At 40.4% G+C, this 21,247-nt stretch overlaps 1 protein-coding gene across 1 annotated transcript in view; it reads right to left on the bottom strand.

Moving 5' to 3' along the window:
- The window catches only part of MUC13 (mucin 13, cell surface associated), a 33,883-nt gene extending 25,481 nt beyond the window's left edge, over positions 1 to 8,402 (bottom strand). The window contains exons 1-5 of the mRNA XM_054574928.1: positions 8,377 to 8,402; positions 6,193 to 6,389; positions 5,786 to 6,139; positions 1,920 to 2,033; positions 172 to 278 (exon numbers count right to left, since the gene is read on the bottom strand). Coding sequence (XP_054430903.1) covers positions 172 to 278; positions 1,920 to 2,033; positions 5,786 to 6,139; positions 6,193 to 6,389; positions 8,377 to 8,402 — 798 coding nt within the window. The remainder of the gene's footprint in view (positions 1 to 171; positions 279 to 1,919; positions 2,034 to 5,785; positions 6,140 to 6,192; positions 6,390 to 8,376) is intronic.
- Positions 8,403 to 21,247: the final 12,845 nt, after the last annotated feature.

Below are 21,247 nucleotides of genomic sequence, written 5' to 3'. Positions count from 1 at the left end.
CCAAGGGGCTCAGGGTAGCTGCTGTTTACCAACCAATTAGGGTACATTTCGCTGTTTGAATAATGGAACAGCTGTACGCGTGCGAACCGCCCACACATCAGCCCTGTGCTCTGCGACTCAGTGTTGGAATGAGGAACACTTATGCAGGAAGGAAGGTTGGAAAACACTTACAAAGCTCACAACTTTTACATGTAATTCTTCATAGGTTATGGAATTTTCATTGTCCAGGCCAGATGTGTCTGTTACCTTTACTTGAATTGTTCCAGGGAATACCTTTCCTGAAATTCAAGAAGAATCTTTCTGTAATGTTTAATGTAGAGAGGGTCATTTTCATTTTGTTTAAACCATACTTTCAAAACATTATAAACATTATATGATGATACTACAGGAAACCTGGAAATATAATAAATGTTACCTCAAATCCTACTCCTCCTAACACAACTGTTTTCATTTCGGTATAAGGTATCCCTTGCTTTTCAAAAGTTCACTTTATGCCTCTTCACTTTCATAAAGGACCTACTGTAGGACCTGTTTTCACCAACCAACAGAAATCTTACGAGGATTTTTGCTCTTATAAAAAAAAGCTGAACATTGAAAATTGCGTTCGGCATTTGTTCTGCCGCGAGCTGCTCTAGAGGCAGCACACACCCTGAGCAGCCAGTGCGCCTGGCCAGCTCCAGCACGTGGCACCGCGGCATCAAGCCGCCCCGGCTTTGAACTGTGTCTGTGAGCAGCTGTGCTTTATTTTGACTTATTTTGTGCATCCGTTAGCAAGATGTGTCCAAAAGCAATTGCTTCTTCTTTTTACACCACTTTGGTTTACAAATGGTTTCATTGCAATGCTCTACCTTTAGATAGATGGGGGAACCTGTATTTCTCCCAGCTCCTTTTTTCCCTATGCATGGTTTATATCATTATAATTTCAAGTTTATATCATGAATCTTCTTTACTTATTATTAAATAATAAGCATCTTTCCAAATCATTACCTGGTCTTTATGACTATTATTTTTTTACAACTGCATAGTATCCTATGAAATCTATGTTCCCTTCATTGATGTAGTTGTTTTTTGTTTTTAGCATTTTTAATTATTTAAGAGAAGAACAAAGGTTGCAATGAACGTCTCCATGCCCAACACTTTCTATACTTGTGGTCATTTACTTAGAGAGGATCCCCAGAAATGAGATTATTAGGACTAAAAATAAGAACATCCTTTTGGCTTTTGAAATATCTCTAATCCCTTTGGTCAATACTATGCATTTGTTTTCTGTACAGTTGATCTGCTCTGGCAAGGGGGATATTTCTCATTCATGAAACAGATAAAAATTTATTACACAGGAAACAGCCTTGGACCTTCATAGCACATAGCTGATCTAACCAAAAAAAGTGTTATGTCAAGTTTATGGAGATTTGCTCCTGAAGTCCATTTCTATGACTGAGAGGCTCCTACGTCTCTAAAAATGGGGTTTGCTGTTATGGAACAAGCAAATCCTATGACAGAGAACTGACCAAAGCCAGAAGAGCAGGCTCCCAGGCTTGTCTGATTGTGCGGTCTCAGGCATGTCACCCTCTTCTGCCCCAGCGTCCCCATGTAACAGCGCTTCTTTGTGCAGTCTTTGTGTACTTTACAGGGCCTATCATTCTCATTTTGTTCTCACGGCACCATTCCCTTGAGCAGGCCTTCATGTTTAGGAGGGACCTTCATGTTTAGCCCACACACCCCACTCGGTTCATTCCCACTCACACTTGGTTCCACTGAGACAAAGGCAGGAGCCGTTGTCTTACTTTGCTGGCCTTCATTGCCTCCAAATGTCTGCCTCTCTCTAGTATCCCAGAAGCTCTTTTTGCCATTAGTTTAAGTATTCTGTTACACTTTAGGTATGAGATGCAGCTCTGCATGGTTCATCCTTTGTAACTCACCTTTATTGCATTTGGTATTCTTATAGTAATATCCATCTATACACAGGCAAAAATGTGATGTATGCAGATTAATGCATGAAGAGCCACCACCACAGGAATTGGTTTGGCAAGGACCTGAGATGGAGTAGAAAGAGATGAAAAGTTCACAGAACAGCAAACAACATCCAGAAACATACTTTTGAATTCTCATGCCTACCTCCTAAGCACTTTCTAGTCTTTGGTTGTATTATTTCAGGGCATACCCTTAGAAGAGGTAGAAACAAGTACATATTTTCTTATGTATCTAGGGAGTTTGTTGCTGAAATTCTGGAACAAGTGCTTGTCTACAGTAAAGGTCAGAGGTTGGTGGGCAGGGTGTGTTCAGAGTAGTCTTCTAATCCAAGGAGTCCGGAGGTTTTGGACCTCAAGGACCTTCTAGAACCCTGACGTTTGATCCTCTAACATTAGATAGGGCTCCCCAAAACTGTTTTATAGAAAGTATCATATTTTTAAGGAAGGCATATAGACCTGACTTATAGGGAGGAACAGGCAGGAAGTTCCTAAAAGAAACTAGATGTTATAGTCTAGTTAACACACATGGTATAAATATCCATAATGAAAGGAAAGGGATGTTAAGGGGAGTATGTGGATTAAGTCAATGAAAATTGTAAGAGTAATTGATGAAATGACATTCCACTGTCTGGCTTTCTGAGTGGATGACTTGAATAAACGGTTAGAATAATATTGTAATTGTTCCTACACCACTGGCTGGCACTCACAGACCAGGAAGGGCGTAGTGTCTTTTCTGTCTCCAGAGGTCAGATGGGATTCAAAGAGGAAAGTTAGGTCAGTAGCCAAATGGTGATCCTGGCTGGCCATTTCCTTCATCTCTTTCAAATGAAATGATTCTGATCTTAGATTTCTGAATAAACTAAGTGTCTCACAACCTTCAGAGCTATCTGAATGCTTATGAACCTATAGGTAGAACTAGAATAAAAAAAAAAAACCTACCTATAAGATACAATGTGTATAACATTCTCTTTTTGTGATTAAGAAAGGGGAACACACAAAAACAGAAATATATATATTTATATTTGTGTAGATTATTTATGGAGAGAGACACAAGAAACTGGCCACAGAACTGGCTTCTGGGGACAGAAACTGGAAATTTGGGTCCTAGAGATTTAGGATGGGAGGCAGATTTAGGTTTTACTGCATCTATTTTTTACCCTGGTTAAGCTCCCCCTCCATAACTATGGGCTTAATTTATTTTTATTTAAAAATATAAAATAAAATAGGGCTGATGAGAATGTGGAGCAGCACTGTTCTTGGGAATGCAAAATGGTGCAGACACTTTGGAAGACATTTTGGGGATTTCTTATAAAACTAAACATATTCTTACCATGTGATCTAGCATGCAAACTCCTTGGCATTTACCCAAAGGAGTTAAAGACTTATGTCCACTCAAAAACCTACACACCCATACTTGTAGCAGCTTTATTCATAATTGCCAAAACTTGGAAGCAACTAAGATGCCCTTCAGTAAGTAAATGGATAAACAAACTGTGTTACATCCAGAATGTGGACCATTATTCAGAGATAAAAAAGAAAACGAAAAAGAAAAAGAAATGAGCTTTTCAGCACTAAATTATAATCAAACCATGAAAAGACATGAAGGAAATGTAAATGCATATTACTAAATCAAAGAAGTCAATCTGAAAAGACCACATACTGTATGATTCCAACGACATGATATTCTGGGAAGGGCAAAACTATAAGCAGTTAAAATAGCGGTGGTTGCCGGGGTTGGAGGGACAGAGGGAAGAGTAAGTGGAGCATAGAAGATTTTTAGGGCAGTGAAAATAACCTACGTGATACTGTGATGATGGGATATGCATTTTTCAAAACTCATAGAATGTACAAACACCACCAGTGAATCCTAATATAAACTGTGGGCTGTGGGTGATTATGTTGTGTCAATGTAGGTTCATCGATAATAACAAATGTACCCTCTGTTTGGGATATTGATAATGGGGGAGGTTATGCATATGTGGCATTTGGGGTATATGGGAAATCTCTGTACCCTCCTTTCAATTTTGCTGTGACTCTAAAACTTCTCTAAAAAGTGAAGTCTATTTTTAAAATTTCTTTTAAAGAGTTTTAAAAAAATTCTTCATGGGACAAAAGGAAGCATAGTACAGTAGTATCTCATAAACAGCAGTAAGGGTCACTGTTTATGAGATACTACTCTGATATTGGCTCTGATAAGACATGAGCCAATATCCTAAGTGAAATAAATGGCTTTAAAAAAAAAAAAAAGCCTCAGTCACATTGCAAAGATGATTTGGGAAACCTAGGTAAGAAACTGAGCAAAGCTCCACTTTGGACCCACCAGACAAATAACTGCTGGAATGCTTTCTTTCCTGAAATGAAGGGCAGCCTTGGCTTGTTTGGTGGACCAGGAATGAAGTCACTGGATGTTACAGCTGGGAGGTTTTGGTGGCTATTTATTTTAGCCACACCATTGTACAGATGAGGAAGTTGAAGCCCAGAGAAAAGTGGCTCGCCCCATTCCCCACAGTCAGTAATGGGACCAGAGCACAGTGAAGGTCTGGGGAAGCAGAAATGGCTTGGAAGAGCTCCCTTCCCTGGCGCTAGGAGAGCTGGCTGTGTAGCTGTGATCCACTTGTCCCAGCCTTCAGGTTGGCCCCTCCAAATATGAAAGGCTGTGAACAAGGTCTTAGATACAGGCTCTGGATCCATTTGCTTAATTATCCATTTTTTAGATCTATCTCAGAACATTGGGGAAGACAAACGATCTAAGGGTATGAAAACTAAACTTACTTGCTCTTTGACCTTGGGCAAGTTGCTGCTCTCTCTAGGCCTCTGTTTCCCTATGTGAGAAAAAAAGGGTTGATCTAGGCCCTTCAAGCCTAGGTTTGAGGGTTTTTTGTTTTTTGTTTTTTTTTTTTTTTGACTAGGGGTTGGCAAACTACAACTTACGAGCCAAATCTGGCCAAGCTTCTGTTTTTTTTTTAAATAAATTAAGTTATATTGGTACACAGCCAGGCTCATTAATTTACATATCGACTGTATCTGCTTTTATGGCAAAATTGCAGAGTAGAGTAGTTTCAAGAGAGACGCTAGGTTGTGGCCCACAAAACCTAAAATATTTACTAGTTCGCCTTAATCAGTAGTTTGCTGACCCCTATTCTAGACCAAGCTTTGAGTCAAGTAGTTTCTGTTTCAATAACTTTGGCTCAAGATCAACTCTTAGACAGCATTCCCAGAACATCTGTCCTTTGGACAATGACCCTGGTCATGTCCAGGACTGTTTGAGCACTGCTGTTGTTTGGCTTTTTATCCCTCAGGCTCAAACTCCACAAATAAGCTCAAAATCCCAATTATGATCAGCCACTACCATAACTTGTTCTATTTTTCAATAACATCTGATAAGCAGTCAGGGTAGAGTTGACTCTTTCTTTAGGTAAAGGAGCTAGACCAGTGGGGCTGAAGAGCTGGTGCTTATTTGGACCTCACCTTCACAGAGAAACTGATGTTATTTCCAAAAACCTCCTAGGAGAGAGCAGCTAGAGAAATAGCTTTTATAAAGTCCGAGTTCATAAAAATATTTCACATTGGGAAAATAGCTTGAGGTAGGATGGTTAGTAAGCAAAGGAGAACAGAATGGAACTGTGGGTAACTTTTTAGGGTCTCTGCCAACACTGCCAGCTTTTCTTACTTAGATTTTTTAATTCTAAGGGTTCATATCCAAGAAACCTCGAGCGTCTTTATACCCACTTCCTTATTCCAGCAGAACATATTTGCCTACTACCCTCCACAAAACTGACTCCTCAGTAAGGCATCTTTGAGGGAGTCACTCTTACCTTTAGTATTAGGGTTTGGATCGCTAGTTGTCGGGGAAGCAGGTGCAGGCGTTGTGGCGGGAGTAGCTGCAGGAGTCGTCGGGGAAGCAGGTGCAGGCGTTGTGGCGGGAGTAGCTGCAGGAGTCGTCGGGGAAGCAGGTGCAGGCGTTGTGGCGGGAGTAGCTGCAGGAGTCGTCGGGGAAGCAGGTGCAGGCGTTGTGGCGGGAGTAGCTGCAGGAGTCGTCGGGGAAGCAGGTGCAGGCGTTGTGGCGGGAGTAGCTGCAGGAGTCGTCGGGGAAGCAGGTGCAGGCGTTGTGGCGGGAGTAGCTGCAGGAGTCGTCGGGGAAGCAGGTGCAGGCGTTGTGGCGGGAGTAGCTGCAGGAGTCGTCGGGGGAAGCAGGTGCAGGCGTTGTGGCGGGAGTAGCTGCAGGAGTCGTCGGGGAAGCAGGTGTAGGCGTTGTGGCGGGAGTAGCTGCAGGAGTCGTCGGGGAAGCAGGTGTAGGCGTTGTGGCGGGAGTAGCTGCAGGAGTCGTCGGGGAAGCAGGTGCAGGCGTTGTGGTGGGAGTAGCTGCAGGAGTCGTCGGGGTAGCAGGTGCAGGCGTTGTGGCGTGTGTAGCTGCAGGAGCTGTGGATGAAGAAGTAATAGGCATAAGGAACAAAGGTACCAAGTTTCAGAAGACAGAACATTAAATATATAACAGTAATTGTTATTATTTAATACAAGAGTTATCCCTTGAAAAATGCAGGTCTGAACTGCATGAGTTCACTTACAATCTGATTTTAAGAATGAAACCTGTGTTGTTCAAGGGTCAGCTGTAATTAGTATCCAATCAATTCTTTTCAGAAAAATAAATGCAGTAAGTCTTCAAATGACATTGTTCTCTTTCAACATCTTTTTTGCTATAACTCTGATGAGATGATGTAGGAACTTAACTCTTGTTTGTACCAATTAACCTATGGTAGAATTGGTTGCATTATACATCATTTCACTGTAAGTTGTAGAACCTATCTACAATGTTAGATGAGGACTTACTGTTTGGTTGACCACATTAAAAACAAAAAGACATGACTACTTCCAAAAATACACACAGAAAAACCCCACAATAAATCAAATAAAAATTTTAATAGACAAAACTGGAAAAATGTTATTAAAAATATGACAAAGAGTTCATGAGTACCAAGAAGTAATATCATTTATGTCTGTAGTTGCAGAATCATCAATCTGGGTTTAATATTCCGCAGAGTAGTCCTCAGAGGGACAATTAAAAATGTCACCAGGTGGCGCTGTTACAACCTTGAAGTAAACTCCTTTGTCTTACAGTTTAACACAATTGCCAGAATTTTCCATGATGTGGTATTTTAGCCATTGAAAGGTATGAGGGAGGGTAGGAAAAGGGCATGTTTAAAGAATGATGAAATAAAAAACAAACTTCATTGTTATTAAACTTCTTCCAAAAATATTTTTCTAGTAATATTTAACTATTAATAATTCCAGACACATGAGCTTTTTAAAAGAGTAGAATGCATAGAGATGGGTTTTGCCCTAAGGGCTATGGTGATCATCAAAGTTGCCTTTTTCTTAGATTCTTAAGAGCCCCTGGACATATGGGGTAGTAAACACTTAGTGATTTAGTGATCAGTTTCCTAGAACCCTTATTGTCATTAAGAACTCTGACATTGACAATCAGTTAAAAAAAATTATTAAAAGTGAGAAAGCAGTTTCTAAACATCTGAATATAGAAAAGTGATGACGAGGCTACTTGATTCCTCCATGGGTCTGTAAGTCCCTGGCTCTTCACGTAAACAGGGTCTCGCTTAAATAGTCATTCCTAAGAGATAAGCAATTGCTCTTGCAGGGGCAAGAAAATAATCCAGACTTCTGGTCAAGATGGTGGCATAGGTAAACACAGCTTGCCTTCTTGCACAACCACATAAAATTACAACTAAACTATAGAACCATCAGAAATTGAGCTGAATGGAAGTCCTAAAACTACAGAAGTAAAGAACAAACTACATTGAGACTGGTAGGAGGTCAGAGACATGGTACAAGCTGGTCCCGCACCCATGTGCAGCAGATAAAAATTAGGAGGGATATTTCAGGGTTTCAGTGCTAGGAAGATAAGTCTCCATAGCTTCTGTCTGTAAAACCCAGCGGGGATTGAGGCTGTGGAAGACAGATACTGCTGGACTCCCTGGAAGTTCCTTTTAAAGGGCCCACACAGACTTGCTCAGACTCACTCCCTCTGAGCTCCAGCCTGAGCTCACTCCCTCTGAGCTCCAGCCTGGAGGCAGCTTGAAAGGCACCAGAGACATAAGGGGGGAACTGAATTGTCTGGTACCAGGGCAGAGATGGAGGGCAGCTTTCTCCCAGACAGAAGTACTGGCAAAGGCCTTTGTTTCTTTTCTGAGTCCTCCTCCAACAGAGCCACAGAGCCAGCAGGCGGGCACCATATCTGAGATTATATCCAAAGAGGGGAAAATTGGGACAACTGTAATAGCATACCCAATAAATATAATATAAAATATTTTTAAAAAAGAAAATAGTCCACCAGCCAGTCATTTTTGACTGCTGCTACTCCTATTCCTACTATTCTCATTTATCAAGGGCTTACCCTGTGCCTGGCAGGACCTGGGACATGGATATGAGAGACACATTTAATAGAAGACTGAAACAATACTCAGAGGGATTAAGAGATATATCTGGGGGAAAATCTTTAATTCCCACATGCAAGGGGGTAAAAAACTCTGATGGCAGAAGCAGAGGTTAAACCAGTTACCTGCATAGCATTAGGGCCAAAATGACATTTCACGGTCAAAGAGAAGGCCACTGGGCCCTTGGAACCTACCAAGTCGCTCTTCTCTGGCCTCAGGAACTCTTAAGGACAAATCTCTGGCTTGCTGAACCCCAAATCTTAGTTCAGAGGCCTCCTTACTACTGCTCTATCCTCCGTCACAGACTGTTACGCTTGTGTCTTTGAGCCAAGTTGGAGAGGAAATTTCATCCACAAAGTCGTCCATCTGTTGGGCTGCGGGAACTAGTAGCTAAAGCCTGTTGATTCTGCCTCAAAGACAACAAACATGGTTAAAAGAATTTAACATTTTTAAATGTTCCTTACCTAAAGTTACAAAAAGGAGGGCGAGAAGAGTGAGGTGAGTGAAGGCTTGCATTTTAGATCTTCTTGCTAGGTAATCCAAGGAGGAAATGGTTTCCCACTCAACTATCTTTAGTTTTAACTCTCTTTCGGGTACAAAGTCCAGTCATTAACTGACGTCAAATCAGCCAAAAGCAATTACTTCTCAGGGCCAGTCATATACCCCAGGTCTCAGTTGAGTTTTTGAGATAGAAGAGATAAACCCGGCCTTATGAACGTTTTCTGACTCATAGTCCAAAATAACTCAGGAGAGTTCAAACATCCTTGAGAGGTGGCAGTTAATCTCTATATAGCTCAAATGTCCCCAAAGTACCACCTTTTAGGAGGTCACCATTTCTTTAACATCTGTGCTATTGTCTGTGCTTCAGTCACTCCCTGGTGAGTGCAGAAAATCCACTTTCTTTCACCCTTAGTTTTGAGAATCCCTGAGGAGTACTTACATGTTTCCTCTGACTGTTTGTTGCTTAGCTTTTGTCACATTTCGCTGTGGATCCCTACTCTGGGCCTCCTTGATGGTCACATCCAGCAACTTTGTCTCCAAGCTCCCACACTCTCCAGAGGTCACACTACCTGTATACAGCACCCCCACCCCCCCGCCTTAATGTCCCAAACACAGTTAATATCAAATTGTGACATTTAACCTAAGTTTACTGTAGGCTTATGGGTGACAGGTCAAGGAGTGGGAAATAGAATGTAGAAGAGGGAAAAATTTAGAACAGATGACTCCATCTCTTCATTCCTGGTTGTTCACTGTTCGTGTAGCTGCCTCCCAGTTCCTCTACTTACCTGCTATTCCTCAGCTCCTGACCTCTCACCCCATTTCAGGAACCAGCTTTATTAATTGGATGAGGGTCTTCTCAATCCAGTCCTCCCTCTTTAAAACCCAGGACTCCAACTCCCCCTGGGTGTAGCCCTAGCCTGAGGAACAAAACCAATTAACATCTTGTGAATATTAGCCAGAGTTTTAACCCTGACCTTAGTAAAAGCAAAAATTTTCGTATTATTGCATAGCACGTTAGTTTCTTGTTATCTTAAAAGTCTCCATTCAGCAATGGGATTTGGGGTTGGCTTATAAAGCTAAGAGGCCCATTTACATAATTTCCCCAAGAAAGACACCTCTCAGGCCCATGTTTTGTGCTGTTATTCTTAACTTGAATGATTCCTGGCATGAGGAGTTAAACAAAAACCTTTTAAACAGCAAAACTTTTTTTCTTTTAAGAATCACTCTATTGAGGTACGTATAATTTGCATCAATAAACAAATCCATTTAAAGTGTTAAATTCCATGAGTTTTGATAGGTGTATATAGATATGAATCCAACATTGCAATCAAGATACAGAACATATCTATTGCACCCTGAAGTTTCTCTCGCCCCTTCACAGTTTATTCCTCCTTCTACTCCCAACTCCAGGCAACCACTGATCTGTTTTTGTCTCTAGAAAGCACTTGGCTTTTTCTAGAATTGTATAAAATGGAGTATTACTGTATGTCTGGCATCTCCTCAACACAATAATTTTGAAATTCTTGTACATTACTGTATGTATCAGCCCTTCCTTCCTTTCTGCCTTCCTGTGTTTCTTCTCTTCTTTCTTTTCCAATATTATTGACATATATTTTATATATAGTAAATTGCATATACTATTTAAAGTCTTGACATATGCATACAGCCATGAAATTATCACTGTAATTGAAATATCAAACTTTCTTATAATCCCCAAAGGCTTTCTTATGCCCATCCTTCCCCACTCCCCCAGTCGGACGTAACCACTGATTGGTTTCTGTCATTATAGATTAGTTTGCATTTTCTAGAGTTTTATATAAATGTGATTGTACAGATGTACTGGGTTTTGAAGTCTTTACTTTTTGATTTGGCTTTTTTCACTCAGCATAATTATTGGAAGAGTCATTCATGTTGTACATATTAATAGTTTTTTCTTATTTCTGAATAGTAATAATAGATATGCTGGATATACCATAGTTTATTTATTCATCGGTTGGTGGACATTTGAATCATTTCCAGTTTTTGACTATTACAAATAAAGGTGTTATGAGTAATCATGTACACATCTTTGTGTGGATATATGCTTTCATTTCTCTTGGGTAAATACTTAGGAGTGAAATGGCTTCATCATATTGTAGGAATATATTTAACTTTTAATAAATTGTCAAACTGTTTTCCATAGTTGTACCATTTTACATTCCCATCAGCAACATGAGTTTCAGTCGCTACCCACCATTGCCACCACTCGGTTATTGTTATCTTTCCATATTAACCATTCCAAAGGGTGCATAGCGGTATCTCACATTGGTTATAATTTGCATCTCCTGATTACAAATGACACTGAGCATCTTTTTTTTTTTTTTTTTTTTTTTTGCACTGGGATAACTTTTATTTTTTTATTTAATCTTTATTGTATTTCTTTCCATTACCATTTAGTCTCCTTATACCTCCCTCCCCTGAGCATCTTTTCATGTGTTTATTAGTTACTGCTATCTCTTCTTTTGTAAAATATTTTTTTCAAATTATTTGCCCATTTTTTTTGGTTGAGTTGTATATTGTCTTATTTTTGAATTGCAAGAGCTCTTTATACATGTTTTAAAAAGATAGTCTCCCTTTGCCATTTTTACATGGCATTTCAAATTACTATATTCACTTTATAAAAGACTAACCAGGAATCTAGGAAAATTTAAAAGTGGCCTGAGGTCACAAAATTAACTGCTCAGTCTCAGATTCAGGGTCTCAAATTCTGTCTCCCAAATCAGGAATAGCTCACTGCTCTATCTTGTCTTGGGTTCAAGATAGTAAGAAAGTAGGACCCACAGAGCTAATGTCTGCTAATGCCATTATATTACAACAGTGTCAATATTTACCCTGGTTTTCTATATCACTTCTCTGCTGACCATAAAATGCAAAGTGACCAGGAAGGGATGGAGGCCTGCTAAACACCTGCCTTCCTTACTCATCCCCAGCCTTACCTGGGAAAACATAGTCAATGCCTGAGAAAGCCAGGCAGTCCTGATAAGAGCCAGCAATCATCTTTTTTATGCCCCCTGTCACGCAAACCACATCAGGTTGCAACACCCCAGAATTATAGACACAGGTACACAGGGCTTCTCATTAAGGGAAGTGCTTCTCCTTTGCCACTACTGTTTCTTTCCATGTGGAAGGGGCTCAATGTGTGCCATGCTCCTGGTCTCTGGGCATGCCTTTATTCGCTCTTCCCGAAGTTGAGATGCAGTGAGTTATTTCAGAAGAATAAACTGGGAATGCTCACCTCAAATCCTGCCTTTTGCCTCCTGCAAGAGAACCTAAATTTTCACAACTGTTGTACCTGGGAGGAAAAGGTGTCAGCATTAAGAAGCCCTAAGTCACATTCTCCAAAATCAGAGATATTTTGTGTCCAGTTATCATATTCTTTGTTTTATTTGTCACATGACTCAAAACCTGGGTGAGGAAAAAGGATATTTATTAGCATGGCTATATTCTAGTTATGTATCCATAAATCATGAACACAGACTCCATCTTTCCATAGAAACAATCTTATGCACTACAAGGAAACATGGGCAAATTAATGCGTTTGATTTGTTGGGAGGCAGTATTGTGGTGGAGCTCTCTTGCGAGTTTTTCTCTTATACAAATGATGTCAGAAACTCAAAAGAGGTTTAAATGCTGACATGTGGACTTTTAATTACCGGAGATGTGTTCCATTTAAAAAGAGTAGGAATAGGGTTTTAGAGTCTTGGCTTGTAAAACCACACAATCCCTTATCTATTCATTCCACTGAGTTTAGTCACCTGTAAAAAAAAATTTATCTTCATCATCTATCTTCTGGAATCAACAGGCTTTGGAGAAGTTATATGAATGGGCCTTTTCCCAGGAAGTAGTTTGACTTCTCACCTACTTCCTCCTCCACTCCCGGAGTGGGATTAAGGGAAGGTTTGACCAAGGTCAGAGCTCTCCTTAGGCAGCTACCAGTTGTAACTCAGGTTTCCTCCTAGAGGAAGTGAATGGTTACAGAGAGTGTAACTACCCTCAGGGATGTTAATGGTCGGCCTGGGTTGGTTGCTCTTTAAGAGGAAAATTGTCAACAGATGGAAGCAGGTTGCCCCTGTTTGGGGTTTGCAATTGTTTTTGCTTTGCACCTGTCAGCCTTCCCCAGACCAGTTATTCCTAAGTGAGAGATGATGCGATGAGGGCAACGGCTCTAGGACTGTGTTCCCCAGGCCAATGGCACCGGCATGACTTTTTGCAAGTGCACATTTCAAGCCCTAGCCTAGACCTACTGAGTCAGCGGTCTGTTTTAACAAGACTCCCTGTAACTCTGATACATACTTATGGCACAAAAGATTTCAAGCGCTCCATGGACACAGCGTTAGAGAACATGGACTCACTTAGAAGGGGAAAATAACTGCCTTTCAAATTTATTTTAATCATTCTGATTATACCAGGAGAAACATCTCATTTACTGCTAGCATATCTTTAACTGTCTCTCCAATACTTGCTTATTTCCCTTTACAAGGAAGAGAGAGCAAGCAGGCCTCAGGCACAGAACCTTTGTAATCAAAGATATACACCTAGGATCCAATAACACTTTATTTTTATTGTGTTTATTTTATGGTGACTAATTTTGACAAAGAAAACTAGTGTTTTATTTGAGGTTTATTTTATTTATTTACTTAATCATAACATTTTAAAAATATATTTTATTGTTTATGCTATTACAGTGGTCCCCATTTTCCCCTCTTCAGTCCCTCCACCCAGTACACCCCACTCCCTCTGGCAATCGCCCCCCCCCTTAGTTCGTGTCCATGGGTCCTGCATGTAAGTTCTTGGCTACTGCATTTCCTATATTGTTCTTAACATCCCTCTATCTGTTCTGTACTTTCCAGTTTGTACTTCTTAATGCCCTCACCTCTTTACCCATTCCCTCACACTCCCCTCCCATCTGGCAACTGTCAAATACTGTTCATATCCATGATTCTGTCTCTGGTCTTCTTGTTTGCTTAGTTCGTTTTTTAGGTTGAATTTTTTATAGATATGCATTTATTGCCATTATACCTTTCATAGTTTTGATCTTTTTCTTGGATAAGTCCCTTTAACATTTCATATAAAAATGGCTTGGTAATGATGACCCCTTTAGCTTTACCTTGTCTGGGAAGCTCTTTATCTGTCCTTTGATTCTAAATAATAGTTTTGTTGGGTAGAGCAGTCTTGGCTGTAGGTTGCTTTGCATGACTTTGAATACTTTCCAGTTCCTCCTAGCCTGCGGTTTCTTTTGAGAAATCAGCTGACAGTTTTATGGGAACTCCCTTGTAGGTAGCTAACTGCTTTCTTTTGCTGCTTTTAAGATTCTCTCTTTATCTTTAACCTTTGGCATTTTAATTATGTGTCTTGGCGTCAGCCTCTTGGCAACCATCTTGTTTAGGACACTATGCACTTTCTGGACTTGCATGTCTATTTCCTTCACCAAATTAGAGAAGGTTTTTTTCATTATATTTTCAAATAGGTTTTTCAATTTTTTGCTCTTTCTCTTCTCCTTCTGGCCCTTCTACAATGCAAATATTGGAACACCTGAAGTTACCCCAGAGTCTCCTTCACTTTTTTCCGGATTCTTTTTTTTCTTCCTGTTGTTGTTTTTCAAAAATAATTTTTAAATTTATTTATTTTTTATTTTTTTACTTTTATTTATTTATTTAAGTCATGTTTATCCTATTATAGTCATCTCAATTTTCCCCCCCTTTGCTCTCCTCCATTCGTCTCCCACCCTCCATTCCCACAGTCAATTCCCACACTGTTGTCCATGCCCATGGGTCATTCATACATGTTCTTTGTCTATTCCCTTCCCCTTCTTTCCACCATTGTCCTTCTTCCCCACCCTCTCTGGTCACTTTCAGTCTGCTCCATGTTTCCATGCCTGTGGTTTATTTTGTTCATTAGTTTATTTTGTTGAATAGGTTTCACTTATAGGTGAGATCATATGGTATTTGTCTTTCACTGCCTGGCTTATTTCACTTAGCTTAATATTCTCCAGTTACATCCATGTTGTCGCAAAAGGTAGGAGTTCCTTCTTTCTTTTCTTTTTAGAATGCAGGTTGATTTTATTTACTTATTTTTAAATGTCAAATCCATTATAAAATATTTAAAAATGTAAATCCGTTATAAAGTCTCAGCAATTAAAACAACATGACACCAGCACAGAAATAATCAAGTAGCTCAATGAAATAAAATGAGCATTCTAGAAACAAACGAACATATCTGTCTAACAATGAAATCCATGATTCAATTGATATTTCAAATCAATGGGGAAAATAAGGCTTATTCAAAAAATAAAGTGCATGGACCACTATTGAAATAAAAAAAATATAGAGCCCTATTTCATACATTATACAAAAAATATTTAGGTGAGTGAAAAATTAGTATGTAAAATCTAAGCAGTTTTTGCAGAAAATACAAAATAATATTTTCCTTACCCTGAAGTAAAATATTCAAAGCCAGGAGATACAAAGTAAAATATTGACAATATGACTAAATTAAACATTTAAGACTATACAGTAATATACAAAGAAGAAAAGTTAAAGGACAAGTAATAGAGTAGGAAAGTATTTGCAACACATCTAAAAAAGGGTTAATAGGTTTTTTTTAGGGAAAAAATTCTACAAACATTTAATCAAAAAATGAATAAAGAATAACAAAAAGTCATTTAAAGCTTTTTTAAAATAATAGAAATTGGCAAGAAATATACAAAAACTGGTTTAGTTTCAACAAATAATAAAGCAACATTAAAATAACACATCGTTGTCACGATCAGATTAATAAGTATTAAAAATATTGGTAATATCAAGTACTGTTGACTGTGAAAAGAACTGGGTATTCATAGACCCTTTTTCTTTATCTTCTAAAAGCAGTCCCTTTAGCATATCTTGCAGTGCTGGTTTGGTGGAGGTGTATTCTTTTAGCCTTCTTTTGTCTGGGAAACTCCTTATTTTGCCTTCCATTTTAATTGAGAGCCTTGCTGGTTAGAGCAGTCTTGGTTGTAGACCTTTGCTTTTCATTCCTTGGAATATTTCTTGCCATTCCCTTCTGGCCTGTAATGTTTCTGTCAAGAAGTCAGCTGCTAGCCCTACCAGGGCTTCCTTGTATGTTACTATCTGTTTCTCCCTTGCTGCCTTTAGGATTCTCTGTCTTTGATATTTGCGTTTTAATTATGATGTGTCTTGGAGTGGGCCTCCTTGGGCTCCTCTTGAATGGGACCTGCAGTGCTTCCTGGACTTGTGTCACTTTTTCTCTCCTCAAGTTAGGGGAGTTTTCCATCATTACTTTTTCAAACAGGTTCTCTATCCCTTCCTCCTCTTCTTCTCCTTCTGGTATCCCTACTATGCGGAATTACGTTTCAGGTTGTGCTGCATTTCTCTCAATGCCTCTTCATTCTTTTTGAGTCTTTTTTCATTTTCTTGCACTTTCTGGGAGCTTTTTTCTACCCTGTCCTCCAGCTCACTAATTCTATCCTCTGCTTCATCTAGCCTGCTTTTGATTCCTTCTACTGTGTTGTTCAATTCAGAAATTGTATTCTTCATTTCCTCTTGTCTCTTATTGATATTTCTATGTCCTTTTTCATGGTGATATAGTTTGCAATAAGTTCCTTGTAGTGTCCCTTGTAGTTTTTGGTAATTCCCTCTGAGCTCACTGAGTTCATTGAGCTCACTTAGAACCATTGTTTTGAACTCAGCATCTGAAAGTTTACTTGCCTCTAGTTCATTTAGTTCTCTTTTTGGGGATTTTTCCTTTCCCTTCGACTGGGGAGTGTTTCTTTGTCTTCCCATTATTTGTGAGACACGTCCTTTTTGCTTCTGCTTCTTCAATCGATCTGTCTTGATTTCCTGACTTTGTGGTGTGAACTTCTATGGTAGGAGACTACTGTTTTTTCTTCTGGATCTGCCTCTGATGATGTCAGCTGTTGACCCCATCTGACCTTAGTCAGTCTTTAAGAAACTTCCAGGAATCTACTGTCTGTAGGTGTCTCCTTCAGTTGTTAATCTAGTCACTCTGCACTCAGCAGTCAGGCTGAGACACCACAGGGCAGGGCAGAGTCCCTCCTTGGGCAGGGCTATTGGGTCCTCTCATGCTGCCGCCACTCAGAGGAGTGGTCAGCCTGAGCCAGATGGCTGCTGTCGTATGCAGGAGGAGTCAGCACTGGGATCCCACTGGTTACTCTCTCAGTTCTCTCCCCAAAACCTCTATTTCCAGTCTCTCCTCAAGTGTGTCTAGACCACTCTGTGCCCCCTTTAGCCAGGGATCTACTATCTGGGGCTGCCACTCTGTACTCAGCAGTCAGGCTTTAGCACCACCGGGCCAGGGCACAGTCCCTTGGGGAGGGCGGGGCTACTTTGTCCTCTCATGTTGTTGCCGCTCAGGAGAATGGTCTCCTTGAGCCAGATGGCTGCTGCTGTATGCGGGAGGAGTCAGCATTGCGATCCCGCCGGCTACTCTCTCAGTTCTCTCCCTTAAGTCTTCTTCCGCAGTCTCTCCTCAGGCATCTCTAGCCCACTCTGTACACATCCCCAAAGGCATGTCTGCCTTTACCAGAGACCAGGGTAAGTGGCAGTGTGGTTGTGCTAATGCTGATTCCTCTGTCTGTCCAAGGTTATAAGGCCCCTCTCTCACTATTGTTCAGTTGTTTGTCCCAGGCAATTTCTCCACAATTTAGTTGTAATTCCAGATCAGTCCTGGGAGGAGGTCAGTGTGATTTCCATTCACCCCTCCACCATCTTGATTTCCTTCTTCTTCTTCTTGTTCTGATTGGGTGTTTTTTGCTTCCTTGTGTTCCAAATCATTGATTTGATTCTCAGCTTCATCCCCTCTACTGTCATTTTCCTGTAATTTGTTCTTTATTTCAATTAGTGTATCCTTTGTTTCTGACTTGGTCTTTCTGATGTTGCTGAGGTCCTCACTAAGTTCCTTGAGCATCCTTATAACCAGTGTTTTAAACTCTGTATCTGACAGGTTGCTTGTGTCCATTTCATTTAGTTCATTTTCTGGAGTTTTGATCTGTCCTTTCATTTGGGCCATGTTTCTTTGTCTGCTCATTTTGGCAGCTGCCCTGTGTTTGTTTCTATTAGGTAGAGCCACTATGATTCCCTGTATTGATATTGTGGCCTAACATAGTGGGTGTCCTGTAGGGTCCAGTGGCACTGCCTCCCCTATCACCTAAGCTGAGTACTTGAGGTGCACCCTTCATGTGATCTGAGTTCACCCTCCTCTTCTAGTTGAGTTGAATCTTGGTTGCTGTTGGCAGGTAAATTGGAGGTGTATACCCAGGCCAGTCAGCTGCAAAGACTTGGCTGTGGTCACTGGCCACCTACCTGCACCCACCATGGAGTATCAGCTCTGCAGAGGCAGGTTGGTGGGACTCTGACGTGGTTTGTAGCTGTCTGCTGGGTGTGCTGGCCCTGGGGTTTCCTGAGTGGTGCAAGCCAAGGTCAGTCCCTTCCTGTGTTTTTTCTAGGGCTATCTGCAGATGCCTGCTACTTTTGTTGTGCTTGGAGATTCCCAGGTGAAGCCAAGCTGTGAATGTAGACTGGTTGCTGATAGTGCCAGGCCTGGGTCTACTTAGCAAGTGGTACTGGAGTTGGGGGCTCACTGAGGCTGGTTGTTGCTTATTTGAGAGTAGCTAGAAAATTGTGAAGCATGAACATGAGCCAAGACCAGCCATTCATATGGAAAAGCCACAGTTAACAGCTTGGGTAGGTCCATCAAGGAAGTGGCATGGAGTTTCAGGGGATATCCTGAAAGGACAAACTGTGTTAGCCAGGTTGATGGGGTCTCAGATATGGCTCTTGCCTGCCGGCCCTGTGGCTCTGTTGGGGGAGGGTTCAGGAAAGAAGAATGGCTTCTGCCCACCTTTCTCTCTGGGAGAAATCTGTCCTCCAGCTCTTGTCTTGATGCCAGACACTTCAGTTCCCCACCCCCCCGCCATATTCCACTGGTGCCTTTCAAGCTGCTACCCCAGTGCTGGAGCCCAGAGGGAGTGCGTTAGAGTAAGTCCGTGTGTGGGTTCTTGTAGAGGAACTTCTTGGTACTCCAGAAGTTTCTTCCACCGACTCAGTTCCTGCTGCTTTTTGTAGCTAGAAGTTATGGGGACTTATATTCCTGGCACTGGAACCCTTGGCTGGGAGGTCTGGTGTTGGGCTGGTACTCCTTGATCCTGAGAGATCCCTCCCAAATTTTTATCCACTACACATGGATATGGGACCAACCCTTTCCATGTCTCTGCCCCTCCTACCAGTCTGGGTGGATGTGGTTTCTTTAATTTCATACATGTTGGATTTCCACTCAACTCAATTTCTGATGGCTCTGAGTGATGGTGCTTGTATAGTTTAGTTGTAATTTTGATGTGGCTGCTCAAGGAGGTGAGCCATGTTTACCTATGTCACCATCTTGACCAGAAGTCTGTGTTAATCATTGTAAAGTTTATTTTAAAAGTAAACTCACTTAGGTCTTAAAGAAATAAGGCCATTTCATGAAAAATATTATTGAAGGTAATGTAAAGACAATAGAATAGTGCCCCCCCCATCCACAGAGTCTATGTTCTAAGACCTCCAGGGGATGCCTGAAATCTAATAAAACCAAGCCCTAATCAACTTCGACTCTGCCAGAATGTGGCAGCAGAGTCTTCATAGCCGAACAGGCTTTCCAGTAATTTCTACATTTTACAGCCCAAACCAGTTTCTGAAATGTGTAACCATCCCTTACCTGCAGTAAATGGCTTGTTGTTATTTGTTTCAGGGCATCCCATGCTGAAGTTTTTATATAGGTTCACTGCTTTCTGGTGCAACAGATTAGTGTCAATCACTATGTGATCTCTGTTCATGTCTTCCACCCACAAATGCGATGCTTTTTCCATCCTAACTAAGCACTTATCATGCACCATGGCCATAACTTTTGCAGTTTGATGTGTGACAGCAAAACTAGCACTTTTTTTTTCCTTTCTTACAATTTCATGGATAGAATATTCTTTCTTACCATAGATCTTAGCTACCTTGGCTTACAATTTTTTTTTTCCTTATCAGGTTGAGAACTTTCACTTTTTTACTTAAAGGAAGCACTTCATGGCTTGTCTTTGGTATATGTGATTGTCAACATCACTACTCTTCCTCTTTGGGGCCATTATTAAGTAAAATAAGGATTACTTGAATGCAAACACTGAGATACTTTGGCAATTGATCTGATACTTTAGCCATCTACTAAGTGACTATACAGTGTGGATAAAAGTGGGCTGGACTTGTGAGATTTCATCACTACTCAGAATAGTGCACAATGGACTTTGAAATACAAAAATTTTTTTAAAAATTTTATTCATTTTTACAGAGAGGGAAGGGAGGGAGAAAAAGAGGGAGAGAAACATCGATGTGTGAGAGGAACTTGGATCAGTTGCCTCTCACGTGCCCCCAGCTGGTGATCGGCCTGGCCCACAACTCAGGCATGTGCCCAGACAGGGAATCAATCCAGGGAACTTTTTGGTTTGCAGGACAACATCCAATCCACTGAGCTACATCAGTTAGGGCTACAGAAAATTTTTTTGTAGTTGCATTAAAATCCAAAATGTATTGCTGAAACTGTAGTTTAAGTTCAGAATATATGTCTGCTGCAAATTTGTTTGGGAAAGATGTTGCCTCTCATTTTAACTTTTGACCACATAGGAATTATAGAAGGCCACTTAACATTACTTGTGATTTACACATCAGCTGTTAAAATGACTTTACCACAGCATAAAATTTGCATGTAAATGCTGTTTTGCCTTGTAATTATAAGTTGAATTCGTTAAGAATCATCACCAAGTCTTCAGCTCAAGATGATTTCAAAAACCATTTTTTCCTGTTAAGAGTGTTTCTTCTCACTCAGAAATATTTTAATCTCAGCCCTGTGCTCAAAAACTTGCAAAAAAAACTTCACTACTGCTAAGCCATCAAACTGCTTTATAGTAGGTAGGATAAATTATGATATCAGCTTCTATATCTGACAAAAATTCACAGAACCAATAATGGTTAAGTTCATTAATTCACGGATAGTGAATGAAGTTCACTGTTTATACTACCGGTTCCACAACACATCATATTTTCAAATATTTTCCACAAAATACTCACTCATGAGTAGTACAATAAATAACCATAAGCTTTAAGTACCTAACATTTTCACAAGCTTTGTAAATGAATCACACTATAGCTTTTTCTGTTCTACCTCCAGCTGTAACATGTCTTAGCAGATTCTTCTTCAGTTTATACTGAACTAATGTTTTCTCAGCTTCTTTGAAAATCATTTTTTAAACTGCTTTAT

The sequence above is a fragment of the Pteronotus mesoamericanus genome, unplaced genomic scaffold, assembly GCF_021234165.1.
Source record: "Pteronotus mesoamericanus isolate MK-2021 breed Mesoamerican mustached bat unplaced genomic scaffold, CSHL_Meso_final contig_27, whole genome shotgun sequence".
In the NCBI taxonomy this organism is placed as follows: domain Eukaryota; kingdom Metazoa; phylum Chordata; class Mammalia; order Chiroptera; family Mormoopidae; genus Pteronotus; species Pteronotus mesoamericanus.
This window is presented reverse-complemented; position numbering and strand designations above follow the sequence as displayed.